Source organism: Empidonax traillii, unplaced genomic scaffold, assembly GCF_003031625.1.
Source record: "Empidonax traillii isolate 1590-97213 ecotype Southwest subspecies unplaced genomic scaffold, ASM303162v1 scaffold106:size2091409, whole genome shotgun sequence".
Classification (NCBI taxonomy): Eukaryota; Metazoa; Chordata; class Aves; order Passeriformes; family Tyrannidae; genus Empidonax; species Empidonax traillii.
The window spans coordinates 1216813-1234299 of NW_020955299.1; the positions used below are offsets into that span (position 1 = coordinate 1216813).

Consider the following 17487-nt stretch of genomic DNA (forward strand, 5'->3'; position numbering starts at 1 on the left):
TAACTGCCCAGTTCCTGCAGGAGTGCTGGATTCTCAGGCAACAGCAAGTTCCTTGCACTGCCTTTGGCTCCTGGCCTGACCTCACCAGTGGCAGAGTTTGTTCCAAGGGCAGCTCTGGCTCTGCCCTCCCTCAGGCCTGGGGGGCACCCCTGGAGTTGAGCTGCAGGGTCACACACTGACAGTGTCCCTGCACACACAGCCCCAGGAGCAGCTCTGCTCCTGCAGGAGCTCCCCTCCCTCCCCTGTGCCTGGGAGGGGCAGGGGGGCTGCTCTGAGGTGCCTGCTGAGCACAGATGGCACCATCACCATCTCCCACTGCTGCACATCCCTCATCCACAGCTCCAGGAATGCTCAGTGCTCTCAGACTCTGTGGGCTTGGGTGGGATTTGAGGGAATCTTGTAGCTCTGGCAGGAAGAAGGGGGTGTGACTGAACCATACATAGCACAGGAGGTGAGTTCTCAAGGGGACAATTTTGGAATCGGACAAACCAATGAAAATCTCTCTGTGAGTCTCACAGTGTGTAAACAGCGCTCCTCTTACACAACCCTTGCAGCTCTGACACTGTTATCAAGGCCTGTGGAAAGTTGTCCCCATTGCACACTAAACGTTTAGAGAATCTAATAAAATATTTGCTTTCTGCCACGGGTGATGTTTGTTTATTTATTGCCAGGCTTTCAGCGTGAGGCTGTGAGTGGTGGCACTGCCTCGCTTAACTTGTTTATGTTCGGGTCCCATCATGTTTCCTATTACAAATCGAGTTAGTTTAGATGCTGGAAAGGGAGTGTCAGATGTCTTATGGCTTATTATCTGTTTTACTTAGTTTAATTTTCTCATTCTCATGAATTAATATATTGCCTCAAGCACTGTGGGGAGGGGGGGGGAGCGTTGCAGCTCAAATGAAATCATTTACGGAGATAGAATTATCTTCTAAAGGCAATAAACGTTTCTACCAGGGATTTTAAAATACTTTGTTTTGTTTAGAAATCATCTTCCTTGGGCCTTTTAGTAAAACAAGCAGAAGAAAAGATCCTATCTCTCTGTTACTGTTCTTTATAGCAGCAGGATGATGGTGCAGCCTGTGAACGGAATAACTGATTTCTTGGTCAAGTTCTCATCTTGTTTTCTTTCTAAAGCTTCATTATACTCCCTTTGGGTTGAGTCTTCCATGTAGCTGGGTGTTTTCTCTGTGTGAGGAAGTAGTTAAAGCAAATTTCAAAGGTGTTGGAAATAGCTGATTTGTTGCTCCAGAGACTTTAATTCCCCATGTGCGTTGTTAGTCAGTGTACAGGTGAATTTTCCTCCCCACCTGCCTGTAGCTCTTGGCTGTTCAGCCTCTGGATTCTGTGCCTGAAAGGATGGTTTTCCTGGTGCAGGTAAATGGTGTCTGGACTGGGATGTCCCTTGTTTTCATTAAACACAGGCTGGGAAGGATGACATCTTCCCTGCCTTGTCCTGCTTGGGGGAATTTCCCAGTTTGGCCAAGTTTTGTCTGGAGTGACGTAAACACTGGTGCAGCCCCTTGGGGCAGGGCACAGGAGCTCTGGCACTGAGGATGCTGTGGGGATTTTCTGAGGATATGAATTCAGTGGTGGTTTCTTTCTCTCTTTCATTGTTGCCTTTGCTGTACAGAAGAGCACAACACGTAGATTCTTAGAAAACTCAGCACTTAATAAAAGTGGTTTGATGGAACAGTTCCATGGAAGTAGTGAACAGTTATAGCTACTTTTCTGAATTGTTCAAGACAAATTTTGTCTGTGCTGCTCTTTTTCTCTAAGCAGTTCTGACCCCGTGCTCCCTGAATTTGAGGAGAATCATTCCTCTGACTGTGCTGTGAATCAGGCCCCAATATTTTGGAGTATTGATCATTAACAAGGTACCCGTGTTAGTCCTGGGATTTGGCTGAAGGAATAAAACACAGCACACACACCAAATAAGTTTATCCACAACCTCAACAGGTTCAGTTACCTTATTAATAAATCATCCAAGCCATATTCTTGTGCTGATTCCCACATTTTCCATATTTTTGGAGGAGTGGATGGATCTTGAGGCTGATCATTATTTCTCTTCCATCCAGCTGAAACAGATTTGAAAGCAGATGTTTTGTGCATGTGAAGTCAGTGACAGGGAGAAGTGCCCTTTCCTTGCTCCCAGTGTGTGACTGCAGGGTGGTGTTGAAGCTGATATTTGCAGGGGTTGTGTCAAGTGATCCCAGGGAATCCCTGCCCGGCAGTGAGGTCTGGCTGGGCCCTGGTGGTGATCCTCGTCTGGGAGCAGAGGAGTTGCAGGATATTTGAGTTTCTGGCACCCTCTTGTGGTAAAAACTTGGTTTTATACTTTTTTTTTCTTTTTTTTTTTTTCCCCCCCTGTATTTTGTAGATGGGAAAGAACCCCAAATTTGAAATACTTTGAAGGTTTGGAATATTGAATAAAAGTGATGAATAGAACCAGAGGACAAAAGGTCCCTTAAGGACCTTAAATGGGTTGCCTTTTCTCTAACTGAGCCTCAAAACTTGTTGTCATTACTAATCAAAGTGCGTTTTTGCACCATTGAGTGCACACCTGTGGCTCAAGTCTAGTGCAGTGTTTGGCTGCCTGTCCTGCTGTGAGCAAATGGTTTCTCTTTCCTGCAGTTCACCACTTGTCCTGGTGGGCAAGGTAAAGTGTTCAGCATCTGCCCTAAAACTGCATCTCTTAACTGTGTGTGGGAAAGAGGGATGGTCCTGGTACTGTGACAGTTTGTGAGGTTTGGTTAAATCGTGGTTGCTTTGAAATCTTTCAAACAATAGTGCAGAAAACAAAGGGTGCATTAGTGGATCATGGAGATGGGAGAAGTGTTTCAGAATTTGGGTTTGGGTGGCCACTGCTTTCATGCCATCTCTCAGGAGTCTCCCTGGCTCTCACTGCTGTTCCCTCAAATGAGTTCTGCAGGTTCTGTGAGTTCTCTTGTTTTAAATGGGGTCTGCTGGAATTAAATTTTTTTTTTTTTATGCTTCTGACCTCTTCAGTCTTAAGTCCTTCGCAGAACTGCTGCTGGTAGCAGAGACAAGGGTGTCTCCTTAACAACCAGGCAGCGTTTCTGAGGGTGTCCATGGGGTGGCAATGTGAGCTCACTGCTGTGTTTGTGTTCCAGGCTGGCTCCTGCCCTGCCACGGAAAACGCCGCGTCTCGGGAGCCGCTGGTGAGTCCCTCAAGAGGCAACATTCTTGTTGATAACATAACACACAGGGGTTGTTCTGTTTGCTGCATCATTTTTCATCCGTTGTGTTGCTTTCCTGAGGAGCTGGTGCTTTGTGGAAAGGTGTGAAGTGCTGTAGGTGGCCCTGCTGTTGTGTGAGTTCTGACCCAAAGCCATCCCCTCCCATCTCCTGGGTTAGACACGGCTCAGCTGGGCCACCGTGCTGGCCCTGAGCACAGACTGCCTGTCCTGAGTGAGTGCAGTGTGTGCTCCTGTTCAGTGCTTATTTAGGAAAGAATTTGAAGAAATCCCTGGGCAGCATAATTTAAACTGAATTCTTGGTGCTATTGTCTAATAAAAACCCCTCTGCTGCTCAGAGACCTCATTCACGCTGTCTTTATATTCAGAGGCACTCAGAGTGAGCTTAGAAGTGTTTGTCAGCTGGCAGTGCATGTGATCCAATGTTTTTACTCCAGAAGCATTTTGGAAAGGGCTCTGGGATTTTTTGTGTATGATGATAACTAAGAGAACCCTGTTTTGGTTGCTCTTTTATGGTGACACAGAGTGGGAAGTGGGCCACTAGTCCTGGAGCTGCAGTAGATTGTTTTTTACAACCTTGTTTTTCCTTTCTTTCCTTCCTCTTTAGCCATCTAGAACTCGGTCAAAAACCTTGCCAAAATTCTTAGCCAATGTTATTGTCCTAAATTTATAAATGTCTGAGTTTCTTCTCTGGCTTTCATTTGTTGATCACAGTGAATACAAGGGGCTTGCAGGGAGAGCGCTGAGAACACTCGTGGCACTGGCCACATCAAAGAATTTTTACCTGGGGACCCCAGGAGATGGTTTTTAAAGGAGAAAGATGTGAGCAAAGGTTGTGGACTGGGAAGGGTCAGTAAAATGCAAGGGCTGTTTGTGGATTCTGTGAAGCTCTGCAGTGACAGTCTCTCTGTCTGGTATCACTGTGCCATCCCTTAACTGCATGGATATCTGTCTGTGGGATTACCTGGAGTTGTTACTGACACTGTGTGCCTTGTGATGGATTTGGTGGTTTGCTTTTGGGGGGTTTGGTTATCCCCCCATCCTCCCTCAGGAAGGTCACAGCAGGCAGCAAATCATCACAGCCTGTGCTGGTCAACAGTTTGTTCTTTCTCAAGGCAGGTTCTACTATTACCTTTGACTTCATTAATTTCTTACTGTGTATGTGACTGGAGAATTGCTCAGAGGAAGCACAAAGCACTTGTGTATCTTTCTGCTTGGGTGGATATTCCTACTACATAAAATTATTTGTGCACTCAAAGAACTCCAACATAAACTTTACTCTCACCATGGTGAGTCTTACACATCAGCTAATTAGAGCCCTTTGAAAGGCTGAGGTTTCCTCTTTATTTTTTCATTAATTTTTTTTTTTTTTAATAATAATAACAAACTCTCATAGTCTTTGTCACATCTGTTTAGGAGTCATTATTGCTTCCAGCTGCTCCTCTCTGCACGCCTTATGAAATAAACAGTGCAGCCCTGTGAGCCAGATGACCCGACTTCTATCACCCTGCCGAGGGTTCCCCACAGGGAGGATTGGGCACAGTGCCCTCCACACACACAGGACACCTTGGGCCCTGAAACACACCTGCAGGCACAGGGTGCCCTGTCAGAAAAGTGTTTGTGGAAGGCCCGAAGCAGAACTGGGGCAGGGATCCAGCCAAGGGGGCTGTGTGGGGAATCTACATGGTGTATCAATCCTCGGGGGTATCATTCTGGCCTTCAGGTTGGGTGGGAGGCAGTTGGAGACTCCAGAGGAGGGAGAAAAGAGTGTCATGGCCAAATTCTGCTCTGCAGCTCCTTGTCTTTTTTGACTTGATTGTGACAGGGCTGTTTGGAACATACCAGCACACAAGGGCGAGAAAGCAGCAGGGTTAAACCACCTTGCATTGTATCAGCAGATGTTGTTATCGGTTAAAGCTGGGTTTGTCTTGTGTTTCTGATTCCAGTGGACCCTGTGTCCTGCGAGGTGCTAAACACCTCTGCTCTGTGCTTGGGGGCACTGACTGTTGCCTGCTCTGGACTGCTCCCAGCAGGAATCCGGGACAAGCTGTGATTCTGGTGGTTTGCACCAGGATTTCAGCACTCTGCAGGGTCCTGCAGCAGACAGTCTGACACGTCACACCGTGTCCTGCGTTTGGGTCTCCCAGGATTCCTTGTTATAGGCCCTTCAGGAGACAGCCCCACAAGCTCAGGTCACATCCCCAACCGCTTTTATCCCGCCCACTTCCGATATTTTGAGCCACCAGCAGGCGATAAGGGACTCCACGTCCCTGCCATTAATCCCCTGAGTTATGCGGTGTCCTCCCAGGAAGCTGTGCCAGCTGAAGAACATCCCGGTGCGAGGTCAGGGTGTGGGAGCCCCGGCAGTGGGGGATGAGCCGGAGGGGGCTGGGCAGGGCTGTAATTCCTGCGGCAGAGCCGACACTCATTTCCCGCCTGTCCGTCTTGGCCCATTAAAATCTGCCGTGTAGCTCCAGGGTGGGAAGTGTAACCTTGTGTTCCCGGAGTGTCAGCATCTCGCTCTGCTGCTGTTTACAGCCACCTTTGTCACCGTCAGCGCGGGATCAGCTTCTCCTTGAGGCCGGCTGATCATCCCCGCTGCTCCCAGCAGCCACCTCTGAACACTTGTGGAATTGGAATAGGTTTGTCTCTTTACAGCCACTCAGAGCAAGGTCCTGGCATGTGCACAGGATGCAACTACAGGAGACAACACCCCTTTAAGTGAGGGTAAACCCTTAAGAGGATCCCCTTTTCTTTTGGAATCTCAGTTTCCCTTGTTTCCCCCGCGTTTCTAACATCTCTCCTTAGTGTAATAAAGTAATCTTTTTAGCTTGTTTTGTCCCTCCCTAGCAGAGTCTTGTAGCTTTCTAACCACCCTGTGCTGCTTTTGAGGTGTTTTCAAGAGCTTGAACACGTTTGCTGAAGCTGCTGCAGCCGAAATTGCAGCTCTGGGGGTTGTACCTGTGAGAGCTTCCAACAGGAGCCTGGGTCACAGGGAGAACCCCAGGAAACACAGGCCTTTCCACATGCTGCTTGTTTGTTTGGGGTGTTTTTTTTCCCTGACACAAAACATTTTCTTGCTGGAAGAAGCACTACTTGTAAACATAACAGTACTGGTTGTAAATGTAAAACTCTCTTAGTTGCTCGTTAAGTTGCAAAATCCCTGGGTCTTGATATGAGGAGCGGGGTATTTTCTTTTGTAGGATAATGTAACTTCTTTTTTTTTTTTTTTTTTTCCTAGCATGTGCTCTTTCTGTTTCTTGCTGCAGATGAGAGCAGTTAGCTCTGAAACATGGACATTTTATTCCCCTTTTTACAGGCTGTTGAAGGGTACAAGGTAGCAAGAATTACTGCTGCCTCTCTAACAATTAGTGTAGAGTTTGTTGGAATGTGCTGCAGCCCTTGTGGCTTTTCCCCACCCCTTGTTAAACCGATTTTCAAATATTTAAGGGTCATGACAATGGCCAGAATACTTTTAACACCCCTTTTTGTTGGAACATCAGTAAGGTACCCTGCTCTGAGTGACAGACAGGAGAATTATTAGATCCTTTCTGTTCTGTTGTCTCATTTTTCACCTTGTCTGTCCTGTTAAGCTTCCTCTCAAATAGACTGTGAGTACAGAGAAGTTCCTTTAGGTTTCCGAGGCAGGAGCTTTGCAATTGAGATTTTCACTAGTTTTTACTGGTGTAAATAGAAGCTGATGGAGCCCAACACAACAATACCGTTGTCTTTAACAATGGGAACTGAAATCTGTGAGTGGGAACGAGGAGAGGCTACAGAGCTGTGCCATAAGGTTTGGGACCTTCTCAGGGCTCATGGTAGTTAAGAGTGCTCCGAATCTGCTTTTTATGACAAAATTCTTTGGGCAAATTGAGAATCCATGCCCTTCTTCTGAAGTAGGGGATGCTCTTTCAGCCTTATCAAACCCTACAGAAAACAAGGTACATGAAATTTTTTTTTTTAAGCTTTTCTTTGCCTGAAATTGTTGTTTGAAATGAAGGCAGGAATGGTATTTCCACTGAAAAACTCCTACTTTGTTTTCAGAACACATTCTTACTCAAGGAATACCCTGTAATATCCTTATCCTTTGTTTTGAAGGTCAGAGGTTCTAGAACAGATTTGTAAAAATAATTTTTTTTTTTTTTTTTTTTTTGAAGAACTTCTGTTTCCAGAAATGATGTGAGGGGCTAAAGTGTGCTGGAGGGACGCTCCCCATCACACTTCTGCTTTCCTTTTTCCCCACCCTTTATTGTTGGAGACAAGATTTATACCTGTTTACTGTACAAATTTTCCATCCTCCACGGCGGGTTCGTTCGCAGTGGTGGCTGCACCGAACGATTCTCGAAAAGTAAATCTATCCAGAGGGGATTTCCAGACAGCCAGTAGGCAACTAACTTACAGCCCCCAGTGAAACATTAGTCAGGATAATTTACTGTCAGCAGGAGAGGAGGAGAGACCACGAGCTCGGTGACCTCCAGGCCAGCAGGACCCTCGCGGGTGATGTCGATGCTGCTCTCGGTTTGGTGAGGTCCTGGATGTGCTGCTGGGGCTTCCCAGGGCTGGGCAATAACTCCCTCAGGCCGTGCAGGGCAATTGCAGTGCAGGATTTGGGTTTCTTGGGCCACGAGCAGGGAGCCAGAGGTGTGGGAGTGCCTGGCACGGCCTCCCTTGGTTTGCTGCAGGGAGCTCTGGGATTTACTGAGCAGGGCTCTCTTTGTGTTTGACCTTCTGAGAAGTTCGAGATTATTGGTTTTTTGTCCGTTTTTCTCTCTTTCTTCTGGGTGTTCATTGACTTCTTCTGTCGCTCATGCAAAGTGCACTCACTTAATCCGTCAATTCCCTTTACTCCGTTGATTTAGACAAATATATTAATATGTGCAAAGTGCACAGATGCAAATTTACTTACTGAGCACAGTTAAAGAAACACTGTCATGCCAAGTTAAATTGCCCATTTGAGGTCAGTGGGAAAGTTTGTTTGGAATTCCTTTAAATCCCAATTTTAAAAGAGGGTGGACTGTAATAGTGTGGGATATAACTTGTGCTGTAGCATTATATGTTAATTCATGAGAGCCAGAAACCTACAGTAGGCCAAAGCAGATAGCCTGGACAAAATGTTCTGGTTAAATGACAGGTTAAATGACACTTCAGAGCAGTGAGTGAGGTGGCACAACCAGGGCAGGGACAGTCCTGTGTCACTGACAGGAGGGGTGAGTTAGTAGTTTATCATCTTTTCTGTGCATTTGTGCAGAAAAGAGCTCTGAAAGCAATTCCAAACCAACATTTCTGGTCAGAACACTTTGCTTTAAAATGGTTGAAGTCCTGTAAGTTGTTCTTTACAAAACACACAAGGAAATTCAAGGACAGGGAGTTGGGTCAGAATCCTCTTTGATGTCAGGAATGGTTTGATTTCCCAGAGATTCCACATCTCTCACTGAGGGGTAAAATGGAAAGTTGCAGTGCTTTGAGGCACTGGAGAAACACGCTGGCACACAGTTAGGAAATGCTGAATACTTGGTATTTTCCCCTCGAAAAAAATCGGTTACAGGATCAGGGTGGGATAAAGGCACCGTTCCAGCTCCACGAGTGGGAGCTGTGCTATGTGCAGAGCAGCTTGTAGAGGGCAGCAATTGCCCACAGTTCTCTCAGCCTGGGGAGAGGAGGGACCAGCTGAAGAACTTCCCAGGAGTGCCTGACGCCTTTTTTAGCTTCTTGAAATAACTTTATGCAGGAACTTGTTCTTTGGAGTACCTCTTGACTCCACGTTATTAAATTCCTGCTCTGAAAAATGCTGCTAGAGATTGTTAATTCTTTTAATACCACTGAGCAATTGGACTCCTCCTGCCCAGGTGCTGCCTGTGTCATTGTTACCGCCATTCCTGACAGCTTGTGATCCTTACAGGATTAGAACTGCCTACCTGGGATCACTTTCCTTCGCTTCTTGGCTTCCTCCTGCTTTTTACCTGGGAGATCACGCCAAAGGAAAACATTTGCAGTGCCTGTGGCATCCTTGTTGTGCCTCAGATGTGTTCATGCCTTTACAAAGTGAGGGAGCAGGGGCACAAGAGGCAGAATTGCCTTTGTACAGACCATGTGCTCTCCCCAGCTGGGATCCCAGAACACGCCACTGCTGCCTGACAGTCGCCTTTCTGGAAAAGTGACAATGCAGATAGGCATGGCTTTGTAGTGAAATGATTTTACAGCTGGAGAGGAGCAAGGGAGAGCTTCCCATCATCAGCCACTCTCCCAGTATGCCTCACTTCTTTACATTATCTCTTTCATCTCCTGGTCAGAGCAGGGTTTTCCTCTGCTGTCAATGTTCTGGTGTTTTGTCAAGCGGCTGAGTGGCCTGAGTGATGGTTTTCCTTGGGATACAGTCCCACAGCAGAGCACCTCTGGCTGGAATGGAGCTTCCCTGCCAGACAGTGAGAATCTCCCGAGTGTTCCTTCCAGCTTCCCTCTCCTGTTTGTTTTGTGTGCCACCCTAAGTGATTCCTTTCCTCCTTAAGCATCTGCACCCTTCAGATGTTTGCAGACAGTTATCACATCATTTCTCCTTCCCCCCACCCCCATCCCGGTCTCTCAGCCAAGCTCTACATATTTAGCTCATTTAATCTTTCCTCATAAGTCAAGCCCATAATTGACAGCTCTGACACGGGGAGTCGCATTGGTTGCACATGCTGCCAACAGGATATAAATACTTTCTGTGCAGTGATTGAGAATCACAGGCAGGGCTGAGACGAGCCTGCCCCTGCCCCCCCTGCCCCTGGATTTTTGAAACCCTCCCTTTTCAACATCATGTTGCCACAATTCCCCAGAGATGGACTGGCTTTCCAGTCCAGTGCTCAGCTGCCAAGCACCCAGTAGACCTCAGGGCAGTGGTGTCAGGTCACTTGGGAACTGACAGCTCGTGGGGTTCCAGTGTGAATTGTCAGGGAGGTGCTGGTGTTCCCTGTGCTCCCCCTGCCAGCTGTGCAGGTGCCCCGGGCTGCTGAAGGCCACTCCTTGTTGGGAAGGCAGGGCTGAGCTCCCTGGAGTGAAAGGGTTCTTCCCTGTCCCTGCCAGGAGGCAGCTCGGGATGCCCTGGATCCCTGATCCCTGTAAACGAGTTCAGGGTCCTTGCTTGTGCCTGAAGGATCTGGGAAGAGGCTGTTGGTGTCACCCACAAAGGTGTTGCACTGGAGGAAGAGGCGGTTGTTTGTCCATGTGTTGGGACACCCAGATCTGTCCCCGGCCAAACAGATTTGGAGGTTGCTTTAGGTGACTTGTCTTCTCAGCTTTGCTGCATTCTCCTGAAGAAGATGGGAGAGCTGAAGTTGGGGAACTGGTAAATGAACTGCCTGGCTCCTAATGTGTGTTCTGTGAGGCTTCATATGCTGCAGGCTCCCCAGCGGGGCTGCTTCACAAACATTACATGTATTATTGCAAAGCATGCAGCATAAAGAGAGCATTTATGAAAGGGAATATCAGAGGAAACATTATAGCAGGGACCTTGTAGCCTTTCCATTATTATGGTTTAAATCTTGACGTGGTCTTTATTTGCAGTGACACTGGGACCAGTAAAAAGTGGGTTTTTTTCCCTTCCTCTCCCCTCCCCTTTCTCCCATCTCCTCTTCATTCTCTCCCTCCACATCCTGTTCTGAAGCTGTGGTGCAGAGATACCAATCGTTAAACATGCGACAGAGCCAGGTTTCAGTTTGTGTGGAATCAGCCCCTTTTGACTCAGAAGTTGGAAACCAGATGACTCACAGTGATGCATGTTTGTTGTTTTTAATAACTGTCATTTTGCAAAATAACGCTCAAAGCTTCAAACCGTGACTTCTGGAGCAGGGGTGGTGTGTATTTATTTTTAATTTGGGAGGCTGTAAGCTGGAATGTGTTTGTAGCTGCAGCCTTCCCTTAGAATCTGAGGTAAAATAAATTAAAACATGGACAGTGCGAAAGATTTTAGAGAGAATTTTTTCCTGCTACCTGAAAAAATATTCATTTTCTCGATCAATTACTTGAAAAGGCTCCAGGTGCCAAACATCTGGTGGGATTGTAGGCCCCTGGTTTGTGTTTATGTTTTTTAATATGTACCCAAAGGGACAGGTTTCTTAAAAAGAAAGCAGGCAGATGTTTTTAATTTGTGGAGTTTTAAAGAATAAATGCCATTCCCGCTTTATCATTTCAATTTCTAACAAAATTGTCATCTATCTCCTTCCTTTTATAAGAAGTTGGCAAGTGTATTATTTTAATGGCAGAATTCCCTATCAATAAAATCCCGTAGCAGTATGGAAAATATGAAAATTTCTACACATTTAATTTTCTAGAGATTTATTACTGCTTGTACAGCAGTTTGTAAACTCTAAGCTCAGTATTAAGTGCTTTATGAGAATTTTTTTGTGTGTGTTTTACTTTCTAATTTGCCTCCAGAAGTGTTGTTGTAATTTGTAGAAGTTCTACAGGTTTGTTTCGCAGGTCAGTTAATTCTCAGTGAGAATTTACAGCCCCCCCCCTCCCAGCAGAACAGAGGGGCACCAGCATAAAATCTGCCTACGTGGGAACAGGACTGGACCCGAGGTGGAAAAGTGTAGGTAGGGCCCTGGTGACTGAATTCATGGTCATGGATTTTCCTCGGGTTCATTTCTCAGAATTTGGGTGCTTTGTAACCATTTCTGTGGTGATTTACATTCTGCTCTGTTGCAATTGCTGTTGCACAATGAAGTGGCTGCTCTGGTCCAAGGCAGGCGGATTCCCAGCCCACCTCAGCCTGTTGCTTCTTGTTAGAGAGTGAAGGAGCAGCTACTGATTTAAAGCAGAGGGTTCAAGTCCGGGTTTTCTGCCTTTAGCCTGAGATGGGGCATCTCTCTGGTGGTGAAAGTGCTGGAAACACATTGCCTCTGCTCTGAGGAAACATGGATCTGTGTGCTGGGCACTGCTGGACAGCTGTGCTCTGCCTGATCCCTTACCCCAGTCGGGAAAGAAATAGGTTTTGATCTTAATTTTTTTAAAAGTGAATGGAATCGCTTGTGAAAGCCAGTGAAGTGATGGCTTTGGAGGCTGAAGTTGTCCTTGCTGTGGCAGAGCAGAGCAGGATTCCCCAGCACGGTGTGGAGGGACCCTCCTCTCCCCCAGGAGACGAGAGGAGAGCTCAGCCTCTCGCCCGCTCGGTGCCTGACTTCCCTCTGGAGCTGCCAAGAAGGATGCCAATTTTTCCATTTAGCTGACTATTGTATAGACCTTAAAAGGGAAGGTTTTAATGCAGTTGGCTGCGATATAGACTGTTAAAGGGAAGTTATTTATTTTAACTGGCTGCTGTATGGATTGTTACGAGGGCGTTCTTTCAGCTGCAGCTCTATATTGACTGCTGGATGTGCCGGGCTGCATTGCTGGTAGCTGTCATATTGACTGTTACAGAAAAGATCTGTATTTAAGCCATAACACTGCACTGGGATCTCCCAGGCAGGATATTAATGCTAATTCATCTGCTCACCCCCTGCTGTGAGTGTTATTTGTTTAAATCTGTAGAATCCCACAGCGCATTTATATCCTCGCTAGAGTGAGCTCCGCTCCCTGTAATTATTTAACATTATATGCTGATATAAATTGTAACAGTTAAAGAATGGTAATGAGTAGCAAAAAAACACAAACTTAACCTTAGAAATGGCAGAGTCAGCTCTTAAAACAACAGCCAGCAACTTTCCCCGTTCCCTGCCTTTTCCCAAGTCCATATGCACAATATTGTGCATACATTATGTGTGTGCGTGTGTGTTCATGCTCGCACTGGCAGCGGTGCCAGGCAGGGCTGTAATTATGCAGAATGCACTGTGAAACTTATGCACACTCTTAATTACATGCAGTGCCTACGTACAGCAAGTTTTATCTCTATGCAGCTCAGCTCCTTGATGAGTTGCTCTGATATGTGATTGGAGTCGGGGCCACCGCACCGGCGGAGGGAGCGGAGCCCCTGGATCCTTCTCCCGGGGAATCGTGTCCCAGGGTTAAGCTGGAAGCCATCGGGTGTCACTGTTGCTCTGTGCAGGCTGGGCTGGAGGTGGATTTGTCTGGCCGTTGAAACTGGACTTGGGAAGTGGTATTTTTGGCTATAAACATCTAAGGCATTTACACATAATGCGTATATAAAGTGCATGTCCGTACACACCGTCTGAGTGTGGGTGGAGTGAGCAGAGGTAGCTCTGTTGTGTGGGAGCTGATTTTGGGGTTTTTTTGCAGTTTCTGTTGCCTGTTGTAGCACTGGTGTCCCAAAGTGCCTTGCAGGATGGGCAGCTATTGCTGAATGGCTCTGCATTCTGCTCTGGAAGGGACTGTGGTTCAGCAGTGGAGCTGACCTGGTTTCTCTGTGTAATTTGCCTGTGGACATTAAGCTGGGAGCAAATTTTTGGATTTATGATGCAACAACTGTGGTGTAGGGACAACAAAATTATATTTGGTTTAGGTTTTTGAAGAGCTTTTAAAGAGCAGGGCTTAAAAGGTCCCATAGACATTTTTAAACTGGAGTGTGTGTGTCAGAGCTCATTGAAAAATCAGGTTTGCGTTCAAACAGCTCATCAATAGCATCAAAAAAAAAAAATGTTCAGCGACTTAAAATGGGGATGCCAGGGAAAAACCACGTAAAAATAGCAAAGAAAACGTGTTTGAAGAGGACTTTGTAGTCTGTGTCCCTTCTGATTTTGGGTGGGGAGTGGAAGCTGGAGTACGAGGAGCTGAGCTTTTGCTTGATTTGCAGAGCAGCGTGATGGTCGGTTGGGCTGCGTTGGCAGCGTGGACCTGTGCCAGACTTCACCACAATTCATACTGTGTCAGTTTAATAAATGCACTACTTAAATTATGAAATTACAAAAGAAAAAAGAGAATGCACTTATTCAGACTCTTAATACATTAAAAATAAGGCATTAAAACACTGCCTTTTTTTTTCCCTTCCAGAATCAATAATGAACAGGAAGGGTTGTAGACATTAACAGTCATGGACATTCAAGCTCTTATACATAAATTATCTTAGAAAAATGCACATAAGACTTGAATAATGTAAATACATTAATGCATTTAATAATTTAAACATTAAAGCGCATTCAGGAATTCGTGGCAGAAGCTGCTCCGAGATAAGGAACGGTGCTGGAAGTTGTGTGTCCCAGGATCGATGGCTGCTTTCTCCTTGAGAAAACTCTCGGGGGAAGTCGGGCTGTGTGACTGGAGTGACCGCCTGGGCTGAGAAATCCCAGGACATTACCCAGCTCTTCTGCTTCCCATCTCCCCTCCTCTCCCCACCATGTGCATGAAGACGTACATGTGGAATATCTTGTGGGCCGGGGGCAGTTGGACCTTTGTTTTCTGCCTGTGGGCTGCAGGTTGTGTAGAAATGGGGTGGAACAGCTTCAGAGAATGGAAATTGGTAAGACTGTCAGTAGGAGAGAGGGAGGCTTGGGGAAATAGTGCTCTCCAGGAATGCTTGGCTCCTTCTTGGAGCCCTGAAAATCACGAGGTTGGCTCTGGTGTAATGACCCGTAAAGGGGTTTGTTCTGGTTTTGTCCTTCTTTGGACTGAACCATCTTCACCACTGGAGCAGCACCGAAGGGGAACACGAAGGTCCCCTCACACAAGGCATTTTCCGGAGGATTTTGAGCTGTGTTGTTTTTTGCTGATGTAATTAAATTTGAAAGGTGGTGTTTCCACCCCTCATGCCACTTCTCCTCGGTGCTCAGCCTTGCTTTCCTCGCCCCTCCTGCAGGCAGGTGCTTTGGAGGTCATTTGCACCCTACAGCCCCACTCGTGGAGTGGTGTAAGGTATCCTGCTTAGGCCCAGATACTGATGGAGCTAATGATGGAACTAATAAAAAAGAGCTTAGTCTGATCCCAAAGGGAGAAGAGTTGGGTTGGTTAATTAAAGGAGCCTGGCACAGGGCACCTAGTAATTATAGGTGCAAGAAGTCTGAATTTGAAGAGGATGGTGCAGCTGGAGAAGGATAGGGAGGCACCCAGAGCTCTGCAGGCTGTGGGCAAGAATGCAGCAGAACCAGATCTGGAAATCAGACTCTGGCAGAATTCCTTGGTGAATTCTTATTTATTCCATTTTTTAATGAGGACCTGGATCTCTCCTAATGCATTTCTGTTTTTGCATGCACATGGGTATGTACAATTCCAGTTACGCCCAATGGCTGGGAGGGTGATTTTATTAAAGACCAGAAGATTGAGAGGCAGATGTTTCAAGAGACACAGGCCTTGCCCTATAGTAGTTTGGGATAATTAGTGCTGACTGCTGCATTGGTTGCATTATCGATGCTGGGTCGTTATCTCCAGCATCATCCCAGCTCCCAGGAGCCTGCAGCACTGTGGGGCACAGCTGCTGGAGGCAGAGGGGCTGAGGCCACCAGGACCTGCTGGGAAAATGCTCCTGAACTCTTCTGTGGGTGTGGGCAGCGATGCTGTGTCACCACGTTGTCATCACTGGTGCCGGTGCCGTGTCTCTTTGTGGTGCAGTTCCTTAAAGCAGCGTGTCTCAGACTTGGGTTAGAGCCCCAGAGGGAGGCAGAAAGCTTCAAAGGAAGTCACAAAGTCACTTACCAGTAAACAGCTTTCTACCTGGAATTGCTCTGAGGAGCTCTGTTCCTCCTGCTTTGAGGAGGTGGCATTTATTCCAGTAACTGTCATTTTCCTTGAGGAACTTGCTGCCACCTCAGCTGAGGAATGTGGGATGAGCCACCACAACAGATGAGTGAGAAAGGGAGTCAAGCTTGCAGAAAGTTGGAGAAGCAGTGCTTCAGCAGGTTTTATTTTCCAGGGACAAGCTCTGCAAATATTGCCCCAAATGGATTTATTAACTTCACCTGATGAAAGATAGAGACAGTTATTTTGTCCCCAGTGGATTTCTCGGTAGACCCCAGCTGGGGAAGGTATGACTGTCTGTGCAAAACATATCATTAGTTTTAGTGCTCAGGACTAAATAATCAGTAGGATTATTTAGAGGAAACTGTAGGTCTTATTCTGCCCTTACTGCTGTGTAGGTGGATCACACTAGAAAATGAAATGTTGGTTTTAAGGATTCTAGGTCAAAAGATGAAAAGCACCAGTTTTGGTGCTTTTGGTGCCATTGGAAAAGATGAAGTAAATTGCTCTGAGAATACAACTTGTGTGCTGACCATGTGTGTGTGCTCCTTGGCTGTCCTGAGTGTAAAACACACAACTGGTACCTCGAGACACCTTTTTTAACAGCTCTGATGACCAGAGGAATCCTCACGGTAGTTTTTTTCCAGTTCAGGCGAGTTTACAGCTCTGATCCCTCGGTTTTCCCACCTGGAGCAGGCAGTGCCCCCGTGCACGGGGAATAAATCCCGAGCCTCCCACACCTGGAAGGGCGCAGCGTCGCTGGTGGTAGGAAGGGGTGTGTCTGTTGGATGTGGGAAGCTCCTGCAGGGGATTTTTCATAATCCAGGGCCTGTTGAGGAGAGGACTGGAGGGGTGGGATGCTCTGGATGTGACCTGCAGGGAAAACAGAGGAGTGGGTGGGGATCTCCCGGGGCTCCCATGGCTTAACGGCCACGTTTAGCTGGATTGAGGAGGCAGAAGCGTTTATGGTAAATTCTGGTGCTGTGTCACAGCCTGCTTTCTGCTTTTCTGGCTTTGTCTCTGTGGGGGTATTCCAAGAATTATCCCTTTTCACAGCCTGAACTCTTCCCTCTACGTAGAGGATTGCGTGGGGCAGAGATGTGAGAAGGAAAGGAATCGACACCACTGCACCTTTTTATCTCTGTAACTCCACGTACATCTCTCTGCCTGCTCTCACAGGGGCCAGGCCTTCCAAAACCCTGCCTGGAAATTGCTGATTCAAGCAGGGAGCAACTTTAGGGCTCCTTAAAGAGTAAATGCCTCCTGTGTGCTTCCCTGGCACTGGGATTTGCTCTCTGATTTATCCTGCTCAGGTCTGCTCGTGTCCCTGGACTAAACTGGGCATGGTGTGGTGGTGTGAAGGTCACTTTCTATGTGCCACAGACGTTTCTGCAGACGTGGTGGGAGAGTAGGACATCTGAAGCAGCGTATCCTGCTGGGAAAAGGAGGAAGAAAAGGATAGTCTGGCTCTTCTTTTCACAGCCTCTTGTGGTGGGATGAAGGTTTTGACAGCCTAATTCAGCATTTAGAGAAAGAACCAAGCAGGAAGATTCCCCCTCACCCACTCCTTGCAGCCCAGCTGTGACAAACTGACAGATAATTAACAAATCAAGACCTCCTATTAGCCTTGTCCCTGATGCATTAAACAGCTCCTATGTTGCATGTGTCCTTT

The 17487-nt window shown here is 46.9% G+C and overlaps 1 protein-coding gene across 1 annotated transcript in view; it reads left to right on the forward strand.

Moving 5' to 3' along the window:
* The window catches only part of PEX14 (peroxisomal biogenesis factor 14), a 68637-nt gene that overhangs the window by 1882 nt on the left and 49268 nt on the right, over window positions 1–17487 (forward strand). The window contains exon 2 of the mRNA XM_027882511.1: window positions 3132–3179. Within this exon, the coding sequence (XP_027738312.1) occupies window positions 3132–3179 (48 nt within the window). The remainder of the gene's footprint in view (window positions 1–3131; window positions 3180–17487) is intronic.